The 22,195-nt window shown below is 40.4% G+C and overlaps 1 protein-coding gene across 3 annotated transcripts in view; it reads left to right on the forward strand.

Moving 5' to 3' along the window:
• NELL1 (neural EGFL like 1) overlaps nucleotides 1-22,195 on the forward strand; it is an 872,742-nt gene that overhangs the window by 519,372 nt on the left and 331,175 nt on the right. For all 3 annotated transcript variants that reach the window (XM_060017348.1, XM_060017349.1, XM_060017350.1), the window contains one exon: nucleotides 21,542-21,664. In XM_060017348.1, coding sequence (XP_059873331.1) covers nucleotides 21,542-21,664 — 123 coding nt within the window. The remainder of the gene's footprint in view (nucleotides 1-21,541; nucleotides 21,665-22,195) is intronic.

Genomic DNA, 22,195 nt, shown 5'->3' on the forward strand with positions numbered 1-22,195 from the left:
TGTTTATCAGGAAATAGTACCAGATCCCAGCAAGTGGTGATTAGAGTGTGAGATTTAGAGAGATGCTGTACTGGGTTCAAATCCTGGCCTTTATTCACTTAGGAAACTAACCTCTCTGAATTTCATTTTTCACATAGGTAAAACAGGGACGGTAGTTACTACCTTTCAAGGCCACTGTGAAAAATAGAATAAAATTGTGAATGGAAAATATCCAGCAAGAGTAAATGTCTAACACATGCTCACAGCAAAATGCATTCTCAAGCAATTATTGATAATATAATTTCTGTACAAGAAGAGTCATTTCATTGTATGTGGTGGTGTCACTTTCTCCTCTTGTGTCCAGGGCAGATATTAGAAATTAACCCCAGCAGTCTTCCCAGTGGATTGGGGCCTTGAATCTTTTCTGATACAGCACTCCAGGCAACAACAATGAGACCTGGCTTTCAAGATGAGCCCCGTTTGTCACCCGCAGTTAAGAATGCAAAAATCTTCTTAGAGATATTCTTGTTCCTCCATTTCTTTTTTTCTTTTTTTTTTTTTTTTGCAGTATGCGGGCCTCTCACTGCTGCGGCCTCTCCCACTGCGGAGCACAGGCTCCGGACACGCAGGCTCAGCGGCCATGGCTCACGGGCCCAGCCGCTCCGCGGCATGTGGGATCTTCCCGAACCGGGGCATGAACCCGTGTCCCCTGCATCGGCAGGCGGACTCTCAACCACTGCGCCACCAGGGAAGCTCCCTCCATTTCTTTCTTGCCCGCATTTAAGAAGCACCTGCTATAGCAGTGTCCAGTAGGTGCATAACGCTAGCCACATTTAAAAGTTCTGGTAGCCACGTTAAGAAAATAAGAAACAAGTGAAACGAAACTTAAATTTTTTTCATTTAATGTCATGTATCCAAAGCATTATTATTTTAATACATCATAAATATAAAAATTATTGAGATATTTTACATTCTTACTTATGGGACTAAGTCTTGAAAGCCAGTGTCTATTTTATACTTAGAGCACATCTCAATCCAGATTAGCCTTTTTTTTTTTTTTCGTGGTACGCGGGCCTCTCACTGTTGTGGCCTCTCCCGTTGCGGAGCACAGACTCCGGACATGCAGGCTTAGTGGCCATGGCTCATGGGCCCAGCCGCTCCACGGCATGTGGGATCTTCCCGGACCGGGGCACGAACCCGTGTCCTCTGCATCGGCAGGCGGACTCTCAACCACTGCGCCACCAGGGAAGCCCTCTCATTTAATCTTTATCTGGCGTTTTTGACTAAAGGAGAAATAGTGTGAGAGATAACACATCATAAGTGTAAAATTACAGTCATTAAATAGCAGAGCTGAGACTTTAACCTAAGATGGTGTGTGACCAGAGCTCAGATTTCTAATCCCTTCACTTTATCACCTTTTGAGAGGACAAAACCTTGTCTATGACCTTTATCTGTGCTTTTGACCTCCTATAAATTCTCCAGAAAAACCTTTGGCTCTGATGGTATGATTTTCTATTTCCTCCCCTATTAATACATTGCTAGATAGCATCAATCAGAGGAACCGATACCGAATTTGGTGACAGGTTTCACCAGTGCTATCAACATATGCATTGAAGTTTCTAGGGAGATCATGTAGTTGATGAAAATATATTTTGATTGCTGCAAAATTGCTCATCCTTGGGTTCATTTTAGGGCCCATCTATGTCAGGTGATAACCGAAACCATTGCAGAGTGAAGACGATGTGAAACTACTGGCAGATAGTGAGTTACCCTTTAATATACCTCATTCTGAAGATTGAAGGCTAGTCTCAAAGGAATAAACAGTCTTTCCAGGTGCTTTGATTTCATTTCAGCTGAGCTCCATACAACCTCATTGAGCTGCTGTGTCACACCATGCCCTGGGCGCCGAGCCATGGATACTGTCCTGGTAATCTGTTGCTGTATGATGGCCACCTCAAACTTAGTCGTGTAAAACAACAACCATTTTACTATGTTCATAAATTCTGTGGGTGGATAATCTAGACAGGGCCCAGCAGAGGTGGCTATTATCTCCTTGATATCTGGGCCTCAGCTGGGAAGAATTAAGGGCTGGGGAGACTCAAACAACTGAGAAATGCCATCTTCCTAAGCCTCCTATCCTCACGTGTCTGGTGCCTGGGTTGATACTCCTTGATGTCTGGGCTCAGCTGGGGCCATCACCTGGAGCTTGTACACACACATGTGTGGCCACGTGTCTTCAGCCGTCCACAGGTTGGCAGCTGGGTTCTAAGAGGTAATGTCCTGGGATGGGGCATCCAGAGAATGAGCATTACAGAAGCTGCCAGACTCTTTCTGACCTTAGCCTTGGAAGTCATGTGACATAGTTTCTGCCACATTCCCTTAATTGCCAATGCGTTTCTAAGGGAGGAATAGATTGTACCTCATGAAGGAAGGGTGTGGCAGGGAAGGGTGAGGTTATATTGTAGAATAGCACGTGGGTTGGGAGATACTGATTTGGCCATTTTTAGAAAATCTGCTACAGACCCAGGAGAAAATGATATTTGTTACTACCTGTAAACACCAGGAGTTACACAGAGGTGGGAGACAGGCGTGGGAGACATATCGGGCAACTTCATTTTCCTTTGGAAAGCAATCCTGGCCTACAACATGCACATTCTATATGTAAATGGGGTTATTTCCTCTGCCTTGTGTTTCCATCCCGTTCACTAAGGCGATTTTTCTAGATCTGTCACCTTGCTGTAATGATTCACTGTATGAGTTCTGGTATTGCTTTGACACTTAGGCTCAATTTGTTTGCTTCTTAATCATCCAAGACAGTGTACCCTCCAATCCATGAGGCTAAGAAAGCTTAGTGTCTTCTCATGCTCCAGGGATTTTCTTGTTACTCCAGATTCCCAGGAATACTCATCAGAGAGCTGAGGCAGCACAGACAGATTGTAAGCCTCTTTCACGCTTAATAAATCTACACGTTAATATTTTTAGGGTGGCATTTCCTTTGTTAGTTGGCCTGGCATATGTATATACATTTAAAATTCATTTTATTGAAGTATAGTTGATTTATAATGTGTTGATGTTTGCTGTACAACAAAGTGATACAGATGTATACATATTCTTTTTCATATTCTTTTCCATTATGGTTTATCACACAGAATATTGAATGTAGTTCCCTGTTCTATACAGTAGAACCTTGTTTTTTAATCCATTCTATACACAGTAGTTTGCATCTGCTAATCCTAAACTCCCATTTCATCCCTCCCCCACCCTCTCTCCCCCTTGGCAACTACAAGTCTGTTCTCTATATCTGTGAGTCTCTTTCTGTTTCGTAGAGAGGTTCATTTGTGTTATATTTTAGATTCCACATGTAAGTGATATCATATGGCATTTGTCTTTCTCTGTCTGACTTCACTTAGTTTGATAATCTCTAGGTCCATCCATGTTGCTGTATATGACATTATTTCATTCTCTTCTATGGCTGAGTTGTATTCCATTATATATATATGTTCCACATCTTTATCCATTCATCTGTCAGTGGACATTTAGGTTTCTTCCATGTCCTGGCTATTAATAGTGCTGCTATGAACATAGGTGTGCATGTATCTTTTCGAATTATAGTTTTGTCTGGATATATGGCCTGGCATATATTTTTAAGTATTCTAATTTTCAGAATCCTAGCCCAGCTGAGCAAAACAAAAAAAAACTAACAATTACTGAGCATCTACTATGTATTAAGAACTGTGCAAATCTTTCTAATTATATCTTTATTAATACAACTCCACAGCAAGGTGGGTGGTGGTGTTTCTTCTTAAAGATGGGGACATTGAGCCTCTGAAGGTTTAAGTGACTTGCTGATTTCTTAGAGCTGCTTCACATGGGGACTGGGGTTCAAACTCAGTATGCGTGTCTCTCAAATACCTGCTCTTCCCCTTATCCCACAGATGCTGTCGCATGATTTCATTATGGACTTTGTATCCTCAGTCCCCTTTCTTTCGATCCTCCTGTGTCTCTTTTCTAGGAAACACGAAGGGCATCAGGACTTGGTCCCTCACTGTCCTCTCAGAACCTTATCAGGTGAACAATTATACATAATGCTGGTAGATTCGTTTTCTAGCAGTGCCATAACAAAGTGCCACACACTGGGTGGTTTAAAACCACAGAACATTTTACTCTCACAATTTGGGAGGTCAGGATCCAAAATCAAGGAGCTAGCAGGGCCACACTCCCTCCACAGGCTCAAGGGGAGGGGCCTTCCTTGCCTCTTCTGTCTTCTAGTGGCTCTGGTGTTCCTTGACTTGTGGCTGTGTGAGTCCAGTCTCTGCTTCCAGCTTCACGTGGCTTTCTTCCTGCTGTGTCTTCTCCTCTTATAAGGGCACCAGTCATTAGACTTAGGGTCCACCTTAATCCATTATAGCCTCACCTTAACTAAGTACATATGCAAAAACGCTGTCTCAAAATAAGGTCATGTTCTGGGGTTCTAGTGGACATGAATTTTGGGTAGAAACACTATTAAACCCACTACAGTTGGGTATGGAGGAGGAATTCAAAAGGAACGAAGGGATATATTGGAAAGCACGATAATAGGACTAGCACATTTTCAGGGTTCTGCGTTTCCCTTTAATTCTATCTTCTTTTTCTTTGGAACCTCATGAGTCAACTGAGCCCCAGAGCAGTAGAAAAAGAGTCATAATCACTGGTAAAAAGGGGGAGGAAAAGAGACTTTTCCCTTTGGCCAATCTTTCTCCCAGATTCCTTTTGTTTTTCTGCACTATCACCTTGCTTCAGAAAGACAAAGAGCAGTACATTCATGTCAAGAATCCCTGAAGGAGAAGGCAAACTTCTGTGATAAAGAAAAACATCAACACAACATTAGTTTTCTTGCCATATTTCGTATTTAGACAGTGTTCTTCAGAGTTTCTCTGGGTAGTTGTGGAACCGAAACAATAGCAAGCCAGCCTCTTCGCAGTAAAGAGATAAAAGGGTCACTTTGGGGATGCTTAAGGGACCATTACATAAAACCACAGTCAAACAACAGTTTCACATCTTTCTTTCATTCTCATTTTGGATATTTCTATTGGACTAGCGTTTTAAAAGAAACATTGGACTACAGTTCAGCTCTTCATTAATTTCGTAGTTTAATGATGCATTGCTAAATTTTCCGTGTGGAACAAAGCTAACATTTACTGAATCCGTATTACTTGGCTGGTACACCCTAGACACATCTTCGTACTTGCTCGGTTACTCTTCCCAACAGCTCTGTGTGATGGATCTTATTGCTTCCAATTTCTGGTGACAACACTGAGGCTCAGAGAGCAAGTGACAAAGCTGGGTTTGGACTCAGGGCCTTGGGGACATAAAGGAGAGTAGCAAAGCTCCTAGTAATATCTTCCCGGAATTATTGAGGAAGGGTTCGTGGAAAACGCAGGCCAACACCACACAGTGATGATGTTGATGGTGGTGGTGGTGGTGCTGATGGCCTCTGCCATTTCTGGAGCACCTACTGTGTGCCCTAAATGATACCAGATGTTTTACAATGTTTCTTCCCACGAACATTCACTGTATAAATGTTTCTTGAATATCCCTTCTGTAGTATAATCTGTTTGAATCTGAGGAAGCAGAGACTAAACCCAGTTTTCTATTCTTAGTCATGGTATCATTGTCTGCATTTTATACAGACAGAAACTGGGACACAGAGAACTTGTCAAATCTTTCTGGGATTTGTATCCAATGCTGAGATTTGCATCCAGACCTGTCAGCCTCCAACGTTTTGTCTTTTCCGTGCAAGCTTGATTATACTCAAAAACCATTTTCTTTCTTCTTTAAAACAAAACAAAACCAAAAAACCCTCTATTTTTTAGCAATAAAAGATACATATTGGTTGTAAAAAATTCACAAAGTGAATAAAATAAATAGTATAAGTGCCTTCCATTTATCCTCTACCCAACTTCTCAGTGTAAATCACTGTTAATAGTTTAATACACATTTTTATAGATTTTCTACGTATGTACAAATATCATATGTAAATGATTAATATATATTATATATAACCTGCCACATTTAATATATAGTACTATATATCCAAGCAGAAAAGCACTTGATTGAGTTACTACTTTGTGTTTTGTTTCTCTCTGCTGTGGAGAAATTAGGGTATAACAGAAAATAATAATAAAAATAAAAGATTATTTTACACAGATCACACATACACACAAGAAAGGATGGGAACTGGCTCGTTGCCTTTCACTTCTCGTCTTTACTTCTGCAACCCTTCCACCATATCTATTCTGCTCGTAACCCTACTCAGGGCTTTGAGTTGAGAATGGCTTCCAGTCCTAGAGACCCCAAAGCATCTTTGCCAATGGGAAGTTAGTACACATTTTCTGAAACAGCTTAAGTGCTCAACAGATGAATGGATAAAGAAGATGTGGTATATATATAAACAATGAAATACTACTGTGTCATAGAAAGATGAAGTCTTGTCATTTATGACAACATGGATGGACCTTGAGGGCATTATGCTAAGTGAAATCAGTCAGATGGAGAAAGACAAATGCCATCTGATTTCACTCATGTGGAACATAAAAAAACAAACTAAAAGACCAAAATAACTGAACAAACCAAACAAAAACAAACATGTAGGTGCAGAGAACAGAGCAGTGGTCACCAGAGGGGAAGGTTGGGGGATGCAAAATGGGAAAAGGGGGTCAACTCTATGGTGAGGGAGGGAAACTAAATTTTTGGTGGTATGTACACTGTAGTGTATACATAAACAGAAATATACTGTTGTATGCATGAAATTTATACAATGTTATAAAACAGTATTACCTCATTTAAAAAACGAAAGAAGAAAAAATCAAAGACTCAATCTCCCAGAAGGAGCTGGGATTATAAGGCTTGGTATTTGGGAGGATAAAAGTAGTCTAAGCTACAGTAGTTTAGCCCCAGAAGAGGGAAGATGGAAACCTGTAGATTCTTCAGTGGTGTCCCTGAGAGTGGGGAAAGAATGGGTGTATGGTACACCCCCAAATTCAGGTCCCCACTACTGGGGTACCTGTTCTTGGCAAGGATCTCAGCACCTGAGTTTAGCAGGGGACTAACAGGGCTTCAAGCCTCCTTTTTATGGGCCAGAGTAATAACCAGTGTGAAAATCAGACAGCCCTCCCACCAGCTTTTGCCTGAGACCCCCAGAACTGTGATGGAATCCAGCTGAGGGCAAAGTGGGGTGGAATGGAGCTCAATAGGGAACGCGATTTAGTTGTCCATTCTGGCAAATAGAGGGTTTAGAGTTATATTTATTTTGACTTAGAAAATTGTTTCTTGAATTCAAGTACTGTGTTTGAACATTTGTCCTTGAGCCTAAAGCACAGATTTTCAGATTTCACATTTAAGAAACGGGGGATGAATACATTTTATATCTAATTACTTCTCTCTCCTTCCCCAAATATTACTATTAAATAAATGCTGTTTTTTCATTAAGGAAATGTGACATATCCCTAGGATATTAGCAGAATAACTAACATTCCTGATCCTCATTTGCAGAAGCACAATTTCACCCGAGAATTATGTCTGATGAGTCTTTACATCCTCATCTTAAGACATGGCCACAGAGATAAATGTGCCAGCTTATTTCAGAACTTTATCCTTAGTAATTTTTAGCAGCTTTATTGAGATGTAATTTACATAGCATAAAGTTCACCTCCTTAAAATGTACAGTTCACTGTACATTTTTTCAGAGTTGCACAAACATTATAATACTCTAATTTTAGAACGTTTTTATCACCCCGAGGAGAAAACTTGTACCCATTCCCTTGAACTTAGCCCTAGGTAACCACGTATCTACTTTGTGTATCTATATATTTGCCATCTGGATATTTTATGTAAATGGGATCATACAATAGGTGGTCTTTTGTGATTGATTCTTGCACTTAGCAAAATGTTTTTGAGGTTTATCCATGATACATGTTGCAGTATGAGCAGTGCTTTACTCTTTTTATTACTGAAAAATATTCCATTACAAGGGTATACCACATTTTCTTTATGCGATCGTCTGTTGATGGCTATATGGGTTGTTTCCACCTTTGGCTATTATGAATGATGCTAGTACGAACATTCCTGTGCGAGTCTTTATGTGGACATGTTTTAATTTCTAACTGTTGTATACATAGGAGCATAATTGCTGAAACATGTGGTAACCCTATGTTTAACAGTTTGTGGAACTTCCAAAGTAATTTCCAAATATTTTACATTCCTGCTAGCAATGTACAAGGCATCCGGTTTCTTCACATTCTTGTAAATAACTTTTATTGTCTTTTTGATGATGGCATTGTAGTGGGTGTGAAGTGGTATCTCATTGTGGTTTTGCTTTGGGTCTCCCTCATGACTAAAGATGTTGAGTACCTTTTCATGTGTTTATTGGACATTTATATACATGCCTTAGAGAAATGTCTATTTAAATATTTTTCCCATTTTCTAGTTGGGTTATCTTCTCCTGCTAAGTTTCTTTAGATATTCTCAATTCAAGTCACTTATCAGACGCATGATTTGCAATTATTTTCTCAGAGTCCAGGGGTTGTGTCTTCAGCTATTCTTTATGAAAGAAATGGCCTGCCTCAGAGAGAGCTCCTGAAGCTGCATGCCTTTCTTCTTTTCCCACAGTCACTGTGATAAATAAATATATCAACACATTATTACCTGGTTGTATTTCATTTATAAGCTCTGCCCATCTAAGTTTCCCCCAGCTGCCTGATTCAATTACTTTTCCCTTGTCTTAATTCTCCTTGAGCTGTCTACAATTTTTGATGCCAAAGACAATAATACTCTTTTCTTTCAGTCCTTCCTTATTCCCTCCCTCCCTCCCTTCCTTTCTTAGATAAATAGGTACTTTTACTAGACAATTACTGGGTTTCAGAAGCTCTGCTAGGGCTTGGGGATAAAGATATATATTTTCTGTCTTCGTGCTCTAGTAAAGAAGACAGATGTTAATAAACCACTAATACACTAATAAGCATAAAACGATAACTGTGATTAGCCCTTTGAAGGAGAGGCGCTGGGGGTTATATGAATATATTACAGGGGAAACTTCCCGGTCAGGGAAATAAGCGATTCTTTTCTCCGAGGAGGTAAGAACTGGGTTGGATACCAAGGATAAGCAAGTGTTAAGGGAGCTAAGAGGGAAGAGCATGTGAAAGTGCCTGTGACCCAAGGGAACAAAGCCCTTTGAGGCAGGAAATAAAGTGTGGTTGGAACAGAGCAGGCAAATATGAAAATGAACCGAGGCAGTTAGGTAGAGGCAAGACCATGATGGGCCAAGGAGGTTGTAATAGAAGTGTTTGTCCACATTTTAGGACCAGTGAAAAACAACTGAAGTTTTAGAAAAGACGGGAAGATGATCACATTTGAATGCCTACGAGATTATTCTAAGTGCAGTATGAAGAATGAATTAAAGGTGGGCAATAGTGAATGTGAGGGTCCACTGAGGATCTATAGCAGGAGCTCAAGTGACAGCAGCTTAGATGTGGGTAAGATGATTGTAGCTTGGATGAGGGCGGTGGAAATGGAAATGGAGATAAAAGAATGAATCTGAAAGATATTTAAAAAGAAAAATCAATGAGACTTGAAGATAGCTTGATGATAAGGGATTAAGGGAGAAAGACATTTCAAGAATGACTAATAACTACATGATGCTAATTATTCTGCCATGGTTTGACAGTAACTGCCTTGGTTTGAGTCTGCCATCCTATAACCTTGGACCACTTAAAACCTCTCTGTTCCCATTTCTTCATTTAGAAAATATGGATGATAATATTTAATTCATATGAATGCTATAACACATTTAGAGCAGCATCTGCATAGTAGTATGTGCTCAATAAATATGCTAAACAAATAAATGTGCTCATAGTATGTTTAGGAAAAATCCCAATTACTAGGGATTTCTCTGTTTGAAAAACCAGAGAGGGAAAGTGACTACTTTCTTAAAAATTAAACACACTGAAGACTTTTGGTTCTGGCCAAGGTCGACTATCCCCAATCCTCCCAGGTCGTTAACAACTAAAAATCCCCTGGATATAACACAAAAAATATCCAGCAAGACTCTGAAAGGTGCAAAGAAGGTGGACTACCTAGCAACTCTGGGAGGTGAGGAACAACAAGGGGTGAGTTCTCCATTTTCTTTTTGGCCTTTGGTGTCTCCCGGATGGGGAGTTAAAGAAGCCTGAAACCTAAATCCACAGACAGGCACAGAAGACAAACGCTCCAAGGAGAGCCAATTCTACTGCTCCTAGGGAAGGAATTCGAGAAGGGGCTCTAACACAGCCGAAACCTTTTTGAAAATACCTACCCTCCTTGAGCCATATGTTCATAGAAAATCTGCTTGGTAGAAGCAGGCAGTGCTCTGATTCCCTGTCTGTGGGAATGTCGGTGGGGCTCAACATGGAGCTGGGCCTCTACTCTAGCCCAGCAGCACACAGACTGAACAAGGCAGTGCAAGGCAAGGCTGATGGGTGGTCCAACTCTCCCAACTTCATTGCCAGTGGGTCCCAGCCAGACCTCCACCTCCACCCAGCATTGCCAAGGCTGTATGAGGTGGAGCTAACTTTACACTTAATGGTGAAAGACGGAGCGCTTTCTTTCTAAGATTAGTGGCAAATGATGGTCTGCTCTCATTCCTGTGTGCCGTAGCACGAGAAGTCTTAGCCAGCAGAATAAGGTGGCAACGCAAGGAAATAAAAAGCATACAGATCAGAAAGGAAGAAATAAAGCTATTCCTATTTACAGATGACATGATTGTCTATGTACACAATCTTGACGAATCTACAGAAAAAATTGTATAACTAATAAGTGAGTTCAGCAGAGTCAAAAGCTCTACAAGATCAACACACGTTATTGTTTTCCTATATACTAGCAACTATTACATAGAAACCAAATTTAAAAACGTAACATCATATACAATAACTGCAAATAAAGTGAAATCCCCAGTTGTAAATCTAATAAAACATTTACAGGATCTGTGTGCTGAAAATTACAAAACCCTGATGGAAGAAGTCAAAGAACAACTAAATAGGGCAACAGGCTGTGTTCATGGATCAGAAGATTCAATATAGTGAAGATGGCAGTTCTCCACAAATTGAACTCTAAGTTCCTGTGAAAATCCAAACAAGATTTTTTATAGAAAGGGACAAGCTTATCTAAAATTTATATAGAAAGGAAGAAGAACTAGAATAAATAAAACAATATTGGAAAAGAACAAAGTGGAGGGAGTCACTCTATCTGATATAGAGGCTTTCTGTAACTTAGAATAATCAAGGCAGTATGGAATTGGCAGAGGAATATATACACAGATCAGTAGAACACAGTAGAGAACCCAGAAACAGAGAACACAAATACAACCAATTGTTTTTTTTTTTTGTAAGTCAGATATTTATTATAATAAAAATGATCAACTCTACCTGTAGCAGTTAGGTTCCTTTAAGAATATGTCACTTTACAAACAAAAAGAATGAGCACAGTGCTACTTTATTTTATTTACTGTGTTTACTTTTTTTTTTTAACATCTTTATTGGAGTAAAATTGCTTTACATTATTGTGTTAGTTTCTGCTGTATAACAAAGTGAATCAGGTATACGTATACATATATGACCATATCACCTCCCTCTTGCGTCTCCCTCCCACCCTCCCTATCCCACCCCTCTAGGTGGTCACAAAGCACCGAGCTAATCTCCCTGTGCTATGCAGCTGCTTCCCACTAGCTATCTATTTTACATTTGGTAGTGTATATATGTCCATGCCACTCTCTCACTTTGTCCCAGCTTACCCTTCCCCCTCCCCGTGTCCTCAAGTCCATTCTCTATGACTGCGTCTTTATTCCTGTCCTGCCCCTAGGTTCTTCAGAACCATTTTTGTTTGTTTCTTTTAGATTCCATATATATATGTGTTAGCATACGGTATTTGTTTTTCTCTTTCTTACTTCACTCTGTATGACAGACTCTAGGTCCATCCACCTCACTACAAATAACTCAATTTCATTTCTTTTTATGGCTGAGTAGTATTCCATTGTATATGTGTGCAACATCTTCTTTATCCATTCATCTGTCGATGGACACTTAGGTTGCTTCCATGTTCTGGCTATTGTAAATAGAGCTGCAGTGAACATTGTGGTACATGACTCTTTTTGAATTTTGGTTTTCTCAGGGTATATGCCCAGTAGTGGGATTGCTGGATTGTGTGGTAGTTCTGTTTTTAGTTTTTTAAGGAAACTCCATACTGTTCTCCATAGTGACTGTATCAATTTACATTCCCACCAACAGTGCAAGAGTGTTCCCTTTTCTCCACACCCTCTCCAGCATTTATTGTTTGTAGATTTTTTGACGATGGCCACTCTGACTGGTGTGAGATGATACCTCATTGTCGTTTTGATTTGCATTTCTCTAATGATTAGTGATGTTAAGCTTCCTTTCGTGTGTTTGTTGGCTATCTGATATATTCTTTGGAGAAATGTCTGTTTAGGTCTTCTGCCCATTTTTGGATTGGGTTGTTTGTTTTTTTAATATTGAGCTACATGAGCTGCTTTGTATATTTTGGAGATTAATCCTTTGTCAGTTGGTTCGTTTGCAAATATTTTCTCCCATTCTGAGGGTTGTCTTTTTGTCTTGTTTATGGTTTCCTTTGCTGTGCAGAAGCTTTTAAGTTTCATTAAGTCCCATTTGTTTATTGTTTTAATTTCCATTTCTCTAGGAGGTGTGTCAAAAAAGATCTTGCTGTGATTTATGTCATAGAGTGTTCTGCCTATGTTTTCCTCTAAGAGTTTGATAGTGTCTGGCCTTACATTTAGGTCTTTAATCCATTTTGCATTTATTTTTGTGTATGGTGCTAGGGAGTGTTCTAATGTCATTCTTTTACAGGTAGCTATCCAGTTTTCCCAGCACCATTTATTGAAGAGGCTGTCTTTTCTCCATTGTATATTCTTGCCTCCTTTATCAAAGATAAGGTGACCATGTGTGTTTGGGTTCATCTCTGGGCTTTCTCTCCTGTTCCACTGATCTATATTTCTGTTTTTGTGCCAGTACCATACTGTCTTGATGACTGTAGCTTTGTAGTATAGTCTGAAGTCAGGGAGCCTGATTCCTCCAGCTCCATTTTTCATTCTCAAGATTGCTTTGGCTATTTGGGGTCTTTTGTGTTTCCATACAAATGGTGAAATTTTTTGTTCTAGTTCTGTGAAAAATGCCGTTGGTAGTTTGATGGGGATTGCATTGACTCTGTAGATTGCTTTGGTTAGTATAGTCATTTTCACAATGTTGATTCTTCCAATCCAAGAGCATGGTATATCTTTCCATCTGTTTGTATCATCTTTAATTTCTTTCATTAGTGTCTTATAGTTTTCTGCATACAGGTCTTTTGTCTTCTTAGGTAGGTTTATTACTAGGTATTTTATTCTTTTTGTTGCATTGGTAAATGGGAGTGTTTCCTTAATTTCTCTTTCCGATTTTTCATCATTAGTGTATAGGAACACAAGAGATTTCTGTGCATTAGTTTTGTATCATGCTACTTTACCAAATTCATTGATTATCTCTAGTAGTGTTCTGGTAGCACATTTAAAAGACTTTATATTACCCCTTTTATGGCTGTTAGCATTTGCCTTATGTATTGAGGTGCTCCTATGTTGGGTGCATAAATTTTTACAATTGTTATATCTTCTTCTTGGATTGATCCCTTGATCATTATGTAGAGTCCTTCTTTGTCTCTTATAATAGTCTTTATTTTAAAGTCTATTTTGTCTGATTTGATAATTGTTACTCCAGCTTTCTGGATTTAATCCAGGTTTAATTAAATATGGATTAAAAGGGTAACACAATAATAGTAGGGGACTTTAACAGCCCACTTTACCAATGGACAGATCAACCAAAATGCAAATAAATAAGGAAACACAAGCTTTAAATGACACATTAAACAAGATGCATTTACCTTGCTCCTTCACCTGCTGCACATTTCTCTGTCTTCTCATGTTGCTTAACTTACTGTGCTTGGGGTCTCCTTTTCACAGGCTGCAGGTTCCTAGTTCCTGTTGTTTTTGGTGTCTGCCCCAGTGGGTGAGGTTGGTTCAGTGGGTTGTGTAGGCTTCTTGGTGGAGGGGATTGGTGCCTGTGTTCTGGTGGATGAGGATGGATCTTGTCTTTCTGGTGGGCAGGGCTGCATCCAGTGGTGTGTCTTGGGGTGTCTGTGAACTTAGTATGATTTTAGGCAGCCTCTCTGCTAATGGGTGGGGTTGTGTTCCATCTTGCTAGTTGTTTGGCATGGAGTGTCCAGCACTGGAGCTTGCTGGTCGTTTAGTGGAGCTGGGTCTTAGCGTTGAGACGGAGATCTCTGGGAGAGCTGTCGCCGATCCATATTATGTGGGGCCGGGAGGTCTCTGGTGGTCCAATGTCCTGAACTCAGCTCTCCGAACTCTAGGCCTGACACTAGACCAGAGCACTAAGACCCTCTCAGCCATGCAGCCAGGTACGTAGGGAGTTTCTTGCCTTTGGGGAAGTCTGAGGTCTTCTGCCAGTGTTCAGTAGGTGTTCTGTGGTAGTTGTTCCACATGTAGACATATCTTTGATGTATTTGTGGGGAAGACGGTGATCTCCATGTCTTATTTCTCAGCCATCTTGAAGGTCGCCCACTGTGTTTACTTTTGATTACTACAGTTATTGTTATTCTTGTCTTGGTATCATATTTGTTATATTATTTCAGGAATATCCTGATGGTTATAAACTTGTCCTCAGAGGGGAACCAAGCAACAGGGAGCTGTGCTGACTTTCGCTGCTGTCACTGGAACTACTGTTGCTGCAGCTTCGCTCCTAGGCCTCCACTCGGCAGATCCAGGCAGGCTTCCAGGAGCTGCGACTCCTGGTTACTGATCCCAGGGCTGCCCACCGGGTCTCACAGAGGTGTCTGGTATTAACCTCTCTACCAGTGCTCTCGGTTCCAGACTCTCCTCTGTGCTAAGCAGACATCATCATCTGAGCAACAGCGGTGCTCCCTCAGCTGGTCTCTCCCTGTGGAAGCTCCCAGTTGGTTTTTGACAAAAAGTACAAAAGCAATTCAGTGGAGGAAAAGTAGCCTTTTCAACAAATGACATGCACAGGCGAAAACCTAATCTTCTTACCATATACAAAAGTTAAGTCAAAATGGGTCATGAACTTATCTAAGAGGTAAAACTACACAAGTGTTAGGAAAAATATGAGAAAATCTTTAAGACCTAGGGTTAGAGAAAGAGTTCTTATATGTGACATTAAATGCACTATCCATAAAATGAAAAATAGGTAAATTGAATCTCATCAAAAGTAATACATTTTGCATTGTGAAAGGCTGCTAAGAGGATGAAAATACAAGCTGGAGACTGTGAGGAAATATTTGCAAATCACATATCCAACAAAGGCCTTATATCTAGACTATATGAAGAGTTCTCAAAACTCAACAGTAAAAAAACATCCCATTGTAAAATGAGCAAAAGACATTTCACCAGAGAAAAATAGATGGCAAATGAGCATGTGGAAAGACATTCAACATCATTAGCTACTAGCAAAATGCAAATTAAGAGCTCAATGCAGTATCATAATACACACACGAAAGACTAAAATTTAAAAAGTGAAAATACCAAATGCTGACAATGATGTAGAGAAACTTGATCACTCGTGCATTGCTAGTGGGAATGTAAAATGGTGCAACCATTCTGGAAAATCATGTGGCAGTTTCTTACAAAACAAAACAAGCACTTATCGGATGCCCCTATAATCACACTTTTGGACATTTAACCCAGGGTAATGAAAATATATGTTCACACAAAAGCCTGTGCACAGATGTTCATAGCAACTTTGTTCAGAGTAGTAAAATACAGGAAACAATCCGCATGCCCTTCAATGTGTGAATGGTTGAATAAACTGTGATATATTTTTACAATGGAATACTACACAGCAGGAAAGAGGGATGAACTATTGAAACTACAACAGTCTGGATGTGACTCAGGGGCATTGAGCTTATTGAAAAAAAGTCAATCTCAAAGATTACTTACTGTGTAATTCCACTTGTATAACAGTCTCTAAATGACAACTATAGAAGTGGAAAACAGATTAGTAGCTGACAGGGGACAGGGATTGGGGGTGATGGGGGGAGTGTGGACTAGGTGCAAACACAAAGTCATAACATGAATGTGGTGGTGGTTACACAAATTTATACATAAGTTAATATTACTTAGAACTACAGCCATATGTACATACACACAACATGAACGCGGTTTGAAAACATGGTGTGAACTGAATTAGGTCGGTAGACTACTTAACAGTGACACACAACTGTCAGTTTTCTGGTTTGGATATGGCACTACCGCTATATAGGATCGCACTGTGGAGAGAAACTGGGTGAAGGAGTTAAGGGACATTTTGTACTACTTCTACAGCTTCCTGTAAATCTGTAATTATTTTTTTAAAGGTAAAAGAAATTACCTACATTGTGGCCAACATTATAGATACTCCTTTGAATCACATAATAAAGTGGGAGTTTAGAAAAAGTGCAGGAGAAGAAATGAGGAGATGGGAGTTCGAGTTACAGACGTACACCTTACTATCTATGTACTTAAAGGAAAAGCCTCTTACATGCTCCAAACTGCAATTTCGTCTATAAATATGACTAACAAAACCTGCCTGGCTTGTCCCAGTGAGGTTACTGTAACAATTTTTTGTAAAATTCAAACTAGATTATTTGGAACAAAGCGAAACTATAGCCAGCCAGACCCCAGATGTGGACATTTGCAGCCACAGCTGAAGTGACTGTTTCAGTAGCTTGTTTGGATCCTGCTTAGTTCTCGAAGGAAAACAGTGTGTTAATTGATAATGGCTATTGATTACAATGTTACAGAGGTGGATTAGAGCCCTTGTGAGCCATCCCATAGCAGGGAAAAGAGGAAGGAGAAAGGAACCGTGTGATAATGACAGTGCTTAATGAGTACCAATAAATATTAGCCAGCATTACAATAATTATCATTAGTAGAGAGCTTGCTGCCAAAATTGTTATTTCTTTGTCCTGAGAGGTTTAATACTCCAAATTCACCATAATCAAACTCTGGTTATATATCAGCGATCCTAAACATAAATCCTTCACCTTCCCAATGTATAGTCTTGTTTCCCAGGGACCATAATTGAATCTAAGCAAATATTTCTTTGAATCTTTAAAGAGGTATTCTAATTTGTGTCTTCAAAGGCCTATCTGTTCACAGCCTTTCTGCCTGAACTACCAGCCTGTAAAGGAAAAAGAAAGTTTTCTTAACCAGTTTTAACCACCATTCAACAATTGAGTCTGCTCACAAATAATTGTAGTAGTAGTGGGAAGAGTAGTAGTAACAAGAACAGTGATAATAAAAGAGCTTACACTTACGGAGCACTTACTAGTTGCAATTAGCTGTAATAAGTATTGTATCTATATTAGCTAATTGAGTCCTCATAAAAACCCCAGGAGATAGGTTGTATTATTATTATTATTTTTACCATTTTAACCATTAAAAAAATATTTATTGGCATATAGTTGCTTTACAATGTTGTGTTAGTTTCTACTATACAGCAAAGTGAATCAGCTATATGTATACATATATCCCCTCTTCTCTGGATTTCCTTCCCGTTTAGGTCAGCACAGAGCACCGAGTATAGAGTTCCCTGTCCTATACTGTAGGTTCTCATTAGTTATCAATTTTATACATAGTATCAATAGTGTATATATGTCAATTCCAATCTCCCAATTCATCCCCCGCCATAGGTTGTATTATTATCCACATTTTACATGTGGAAACTAAGAAGACACAGATTGTCTGAGTCACTCAAGTGCACGTAGCTGGTGAGTGGCACGTCCAGGATCATCTAACCCGGGCTGTGTGGTTCTAGAGTCTCTTGCCTCTATGTCCTTCTACCTCTCACAAGAGCTTTTCTCACACCTGAAGCATCTCCAGCAGCTGGAAGGGGATTTGAGATTTTTAGAAGGAGACCATTTCTTCTATGGCCATCTCTGTCAGACATAGTTTTGAGGGTACTGGTTACTTTGAAAACTCGGTTGTGGCTAAAGATAATAAGATGTGAAAGTTTTGGAACCTTTGTCGTTTGGGGATAGGCTGGATCTTCAGTGGGTATTTGGGACCAGTGTAGAAAAAGACAGCCTTTATTCTTGGCTTTAGGGGGTCACTTCTGTGTGACTTGGTTTAGCTTCAGCCACGTCCAGGTTACTTCCAAGTACTCAGTGATGTGATCATTCTGTGTCTGGAGTTACAAGTCCAAACTCCTCCACTTATTAGTTTCGTGACGTTAAGTTATTTAATAATTTAATATTTAAATTTAATAATGTGTTTTTGTCTCATTTCCTTCATTGTAAAATGAGCAAACATATTTCACGTGACTTGGGAGAATTAAATGACATCATATATGTACAATATTTATCCCAATGCTTGGCACTGGAGGCTGAATACTACTATGTGAAGTCGAGAAAGTAAAGTCAGGGTTGTAGAAAATGGGCTACAATTCCTTTCCTCAAAGTTCACTACTTAATAAGGCATTCATGATAAAATTCGCAAACCTCATCACCATATATTGTGATTTGATTGCCTCCAAAGAGATAAAATTTTAAATTTATTAAAAGTTCCAAGAGGGTTAAAGTTCATGTGTTAACAGAGAGCAGGAGTGGACGCCTGCACGGCGAAAAGTGTTCATATGAAGTGGTCTTTGAAGCCAGGCAGGGGCACAGATATTCAACTATACTGGGAGAGTATTTTGAGTCAGGGAAACATCATGACAAACTAGAGAGGTAGGAGTCAGCTCATGCACTTGCAAGACAGTGATGGGACCACCTCATTAGAGAAGGGGCTTTGCATCAAGAATATTGGGAGATAATACAAGGTAGGATAGATGTGTTAATTAACCTGATGGGGGAATCCTTTCAGGATGCATATGTATATCAAATTATCACTTTGTACATTTTAAGTATCTTTCAACTTTGTCAGTTATAACTTTATAAAGCTGGTGGCAGGGGCGGTGAGGTGGGGGACACCACATGGGCAACGATGGACCGGACTTCTGGAATGTTGCATAGAACCACACCTTTCTCCATACTGTTCTGTTGCCTGGAGTGCCCTTCATGGGCATTTCTGGCTGAGAAAACCATGACCATTTTTAAAAGACTAGTTCAGATACTATGTCTTTCAAGAAGACTTTTCTCCCTATTAGAAGTCATTTCTTCCCTCCAATGAACTTTTATTCCAGTTAATCTTTATTTCTCTTATCAAGTATGAGCACACATGCCAGTTTGCCTAGGTCATTCTGAGTTATGCCTGTTATTCCAGTGTAATTATTAGCAGAACCCCCTTTCACTCTAAAATATGTTCTGTTTATATGATAAAATATGAGGTCACCTACTTATAACTCTTATCACTTCTCCCATGTGCTCTGGTTGGTTACATATTGCTGTCTGGTGGCCTCTATTAAAATGTTCATATGAGCAGAGACCATATCTACTCATTTGTATTCCCAATGCAGACTCTAATAATTACTACTAAAATGGATTTAAATAAGGAGATTGAAAACTCTTGGGGTCTAAACCTATATTCTTAGACTTCTCTGTGTCCCTAATATCATCTGGTATTGCACCTGTACATATTAGGTGCTTGCTAGGTCTGTAAATGTGATTGGACATTCATAGGATTATACTATTTCTGGACTATCCTGGAGATGATGATCTGAGCACAGACTAGAAGTGTGTCTTCATGAATCTTCTCCCTTCACACTGCTTGCTAACCTGTTCGCATTTCTGTCTTAGAGTTTGTGTTGGTTTTAAGGCCTAAAGAAACATTTTCTTTGGAAAACCCAAGGTGTTAAATTAAGAGCCATGTGCATTTGTATACTTGACATTATTGCATGTGGGTGACTGAAACAGCTCTACTTTGTAGAATTTAACCCTTCTCATTACTGGTCCCTGTTAGGAAATTTAAAATAAAAATTAATGAAGGGACTTCCCTGGTGGCTTAGTGGTTAAGAATCTGCCTGCCAATGCAGGGGACATGGGTTCGAGCTGGTCCGGGAAGATCCCACATGCTGCAGAGCAGCTAAGCCCGTGTGCCACAACTACTGAGCCTGCCCTCTAGAACCCGCAAGCCACAACTACTGAAGCCTGCGTGCCTAGAGCCTGTGCTCTGCAACAAGAGAAGCCACCACAATGAGAAGCCCGTGCACCGCAATGAAGAGTAGCCCCCGCTCGCCACAACTAGAGAAAACCCACGCGCAGCAACGAAGACCCAATGCAGCCAAAAATAAATAAATAAATTTATTTTTAAAAATTAATGAAGATAGATGATATTTCAGTTTATTGGTACATTGATCTAACAGTTTGCTTAACAAACTATATTGAATTTTTAGTTTTGTTCAATTAGTGTTGATTTCTTTGAGATTTATAGCTGGAATTTCAACTCTTGTTTTATAACCTGTTCTGACTTAAATAACCCTACTTGATTTTTCTGCTTAAGATTTCTAAGAAGTTATACTAGCAGATGTTAAAGGGAATAAAGGGCATAAACTTTCTCACGTTATTTATTTACAGAGGAGTCGTTTAGTTGAGTATTGAAATGTCCTGATGATGAGGGGAGAGTCTAGTTATCTGTGAAATCTTGATTTCTAACTTGGAATCTTTCAGTCCATTTCATAGTGTTAGATGTATTTTCCCCTATGTCTTGTGGATTAAGGATGCCATGTCTATTTGAATATATATAACCATATTACTACACGTTAGGCATCAGCCCAGTGGTTAAATTCTGAACCTTGTGAAAATACTCGTGGGTTGATGCTCCTCTGCCAGGCTGTATTAGCTGGGCCTTCCTCTTTAGTTTTACCCTCTTTGTTCTGTCAGAGAAGAACACTGATAGGGTGTGACAGGTGGTTTACCTCACGAGCTGGACCCAGGCGATCGGAGCCTCCATACCCAATTCCCAACCTTGGGGCTGTTGACATATCAGACTGGTTAATTCTTCGTTGTCGTGGGCTGTCCTGTGCATTGTAAGAGGCTTAACAGCATCCCTGCCCTCCACCACTAGATTCCAGTAGCATCTCTTTTCTCAAAGCATGACACCCAAAAACAGTCTCAGACACTGTCAGATGTTTCCTAGGAGGAGGAGATGCAGCATTGCACACACCGTGCCCCTGCCCCTATTGAGAACCGCTGCCTTGGAACCTCTGCAGAAACCTTTGCAGACATGGAAGCAGCAGTGACCTTAGAGAAGCACTTAGCAATCATTGTGACCTTAGAGAAGCACTTCGCAATCATTGTCACTTGCATAAGTCGCTTGACTTCTCTGACACTCAGTCTGTTTACCTGCCAAGTGAGGATAATAACATCCATCTTTTAGAGTTGTTGAGATTTCAACCACATCAGGCATGGAAACTGCCAGGCATAGAGTAAGGTCCCAATGCACGGTAGTCACTGTCGTTCTTACTTGGTGAGTTCCAGCTAACTTTTCCAACACCAGTGATTCCAACTTATGAAAAAGTGTCTCTCTTTCTCACCCTGCAAACAGAGCACGACGAGTGTGGCAGCGGGCAGCACAACTGTGATGAGAATGCCATCTGTACCAACACCGTCCAGGGATACAGCTGCACCTGCAAACCGGGCCACGTGGGCAACGGGACCATCTGTAGAGGTAGGCTGGCCGTGTAGGGGCAAGCCCTGAGCTGCAGCCCTGCCCGAGCTCTTGGCGCTCCTGTGGCAGATCCGTTGTGCCATTCTGGTGGCTGAGCGTGGCCAGCGTTCCTGTCCCTGGACTGCCAGTTGGCAAGGGCACTGTGCATCAGAGAAGAAGGTGCTCTGAGTCTACCTTTTGGGCTGAAGGAAGAAGGTATGGGTGTGGTTCGGGGGCGTGGTTCCGTATCTTGATGGCTCTCTTCAGCTTTGCCTGTTGGCTTGTGTTTGTGAAGGATGCACTGGTTGCTGAGAGCTCCGCTCAGAGGGCATGTGGGCACTGCTCATGGCCACACTCCAGGTATCTGTTCAGCGTAGGAAGCTTAAAGCTTCAGCCGCTCTCTGTGTTTGGAGCAGTTCAGAGGCCAGTGCCCTGGCTTCTGTCTGCATTTAGAATAAAATTCCCATTCGTCCTTCTGGCTAACGAGAACATTCAGAATCTGGTCCCTGGCTCCTCTCAGCTGCATCTCTGTGTTCTCCCCCATTCTCCCTT

The sequence above is a fragment of the Delphinus delphis genome, chromosome 8 (genome assembly GCF_949987515.2).
Source record: "Delphinus delphis chromosome 8, mDelDel1.2, whole genome shotgun sequence".
NCBI lineage: Eukaryota > Metazoa > Chordata > Mammalia > Artiodactyla > Delphinidae > Delphinus > Delphinus delphis.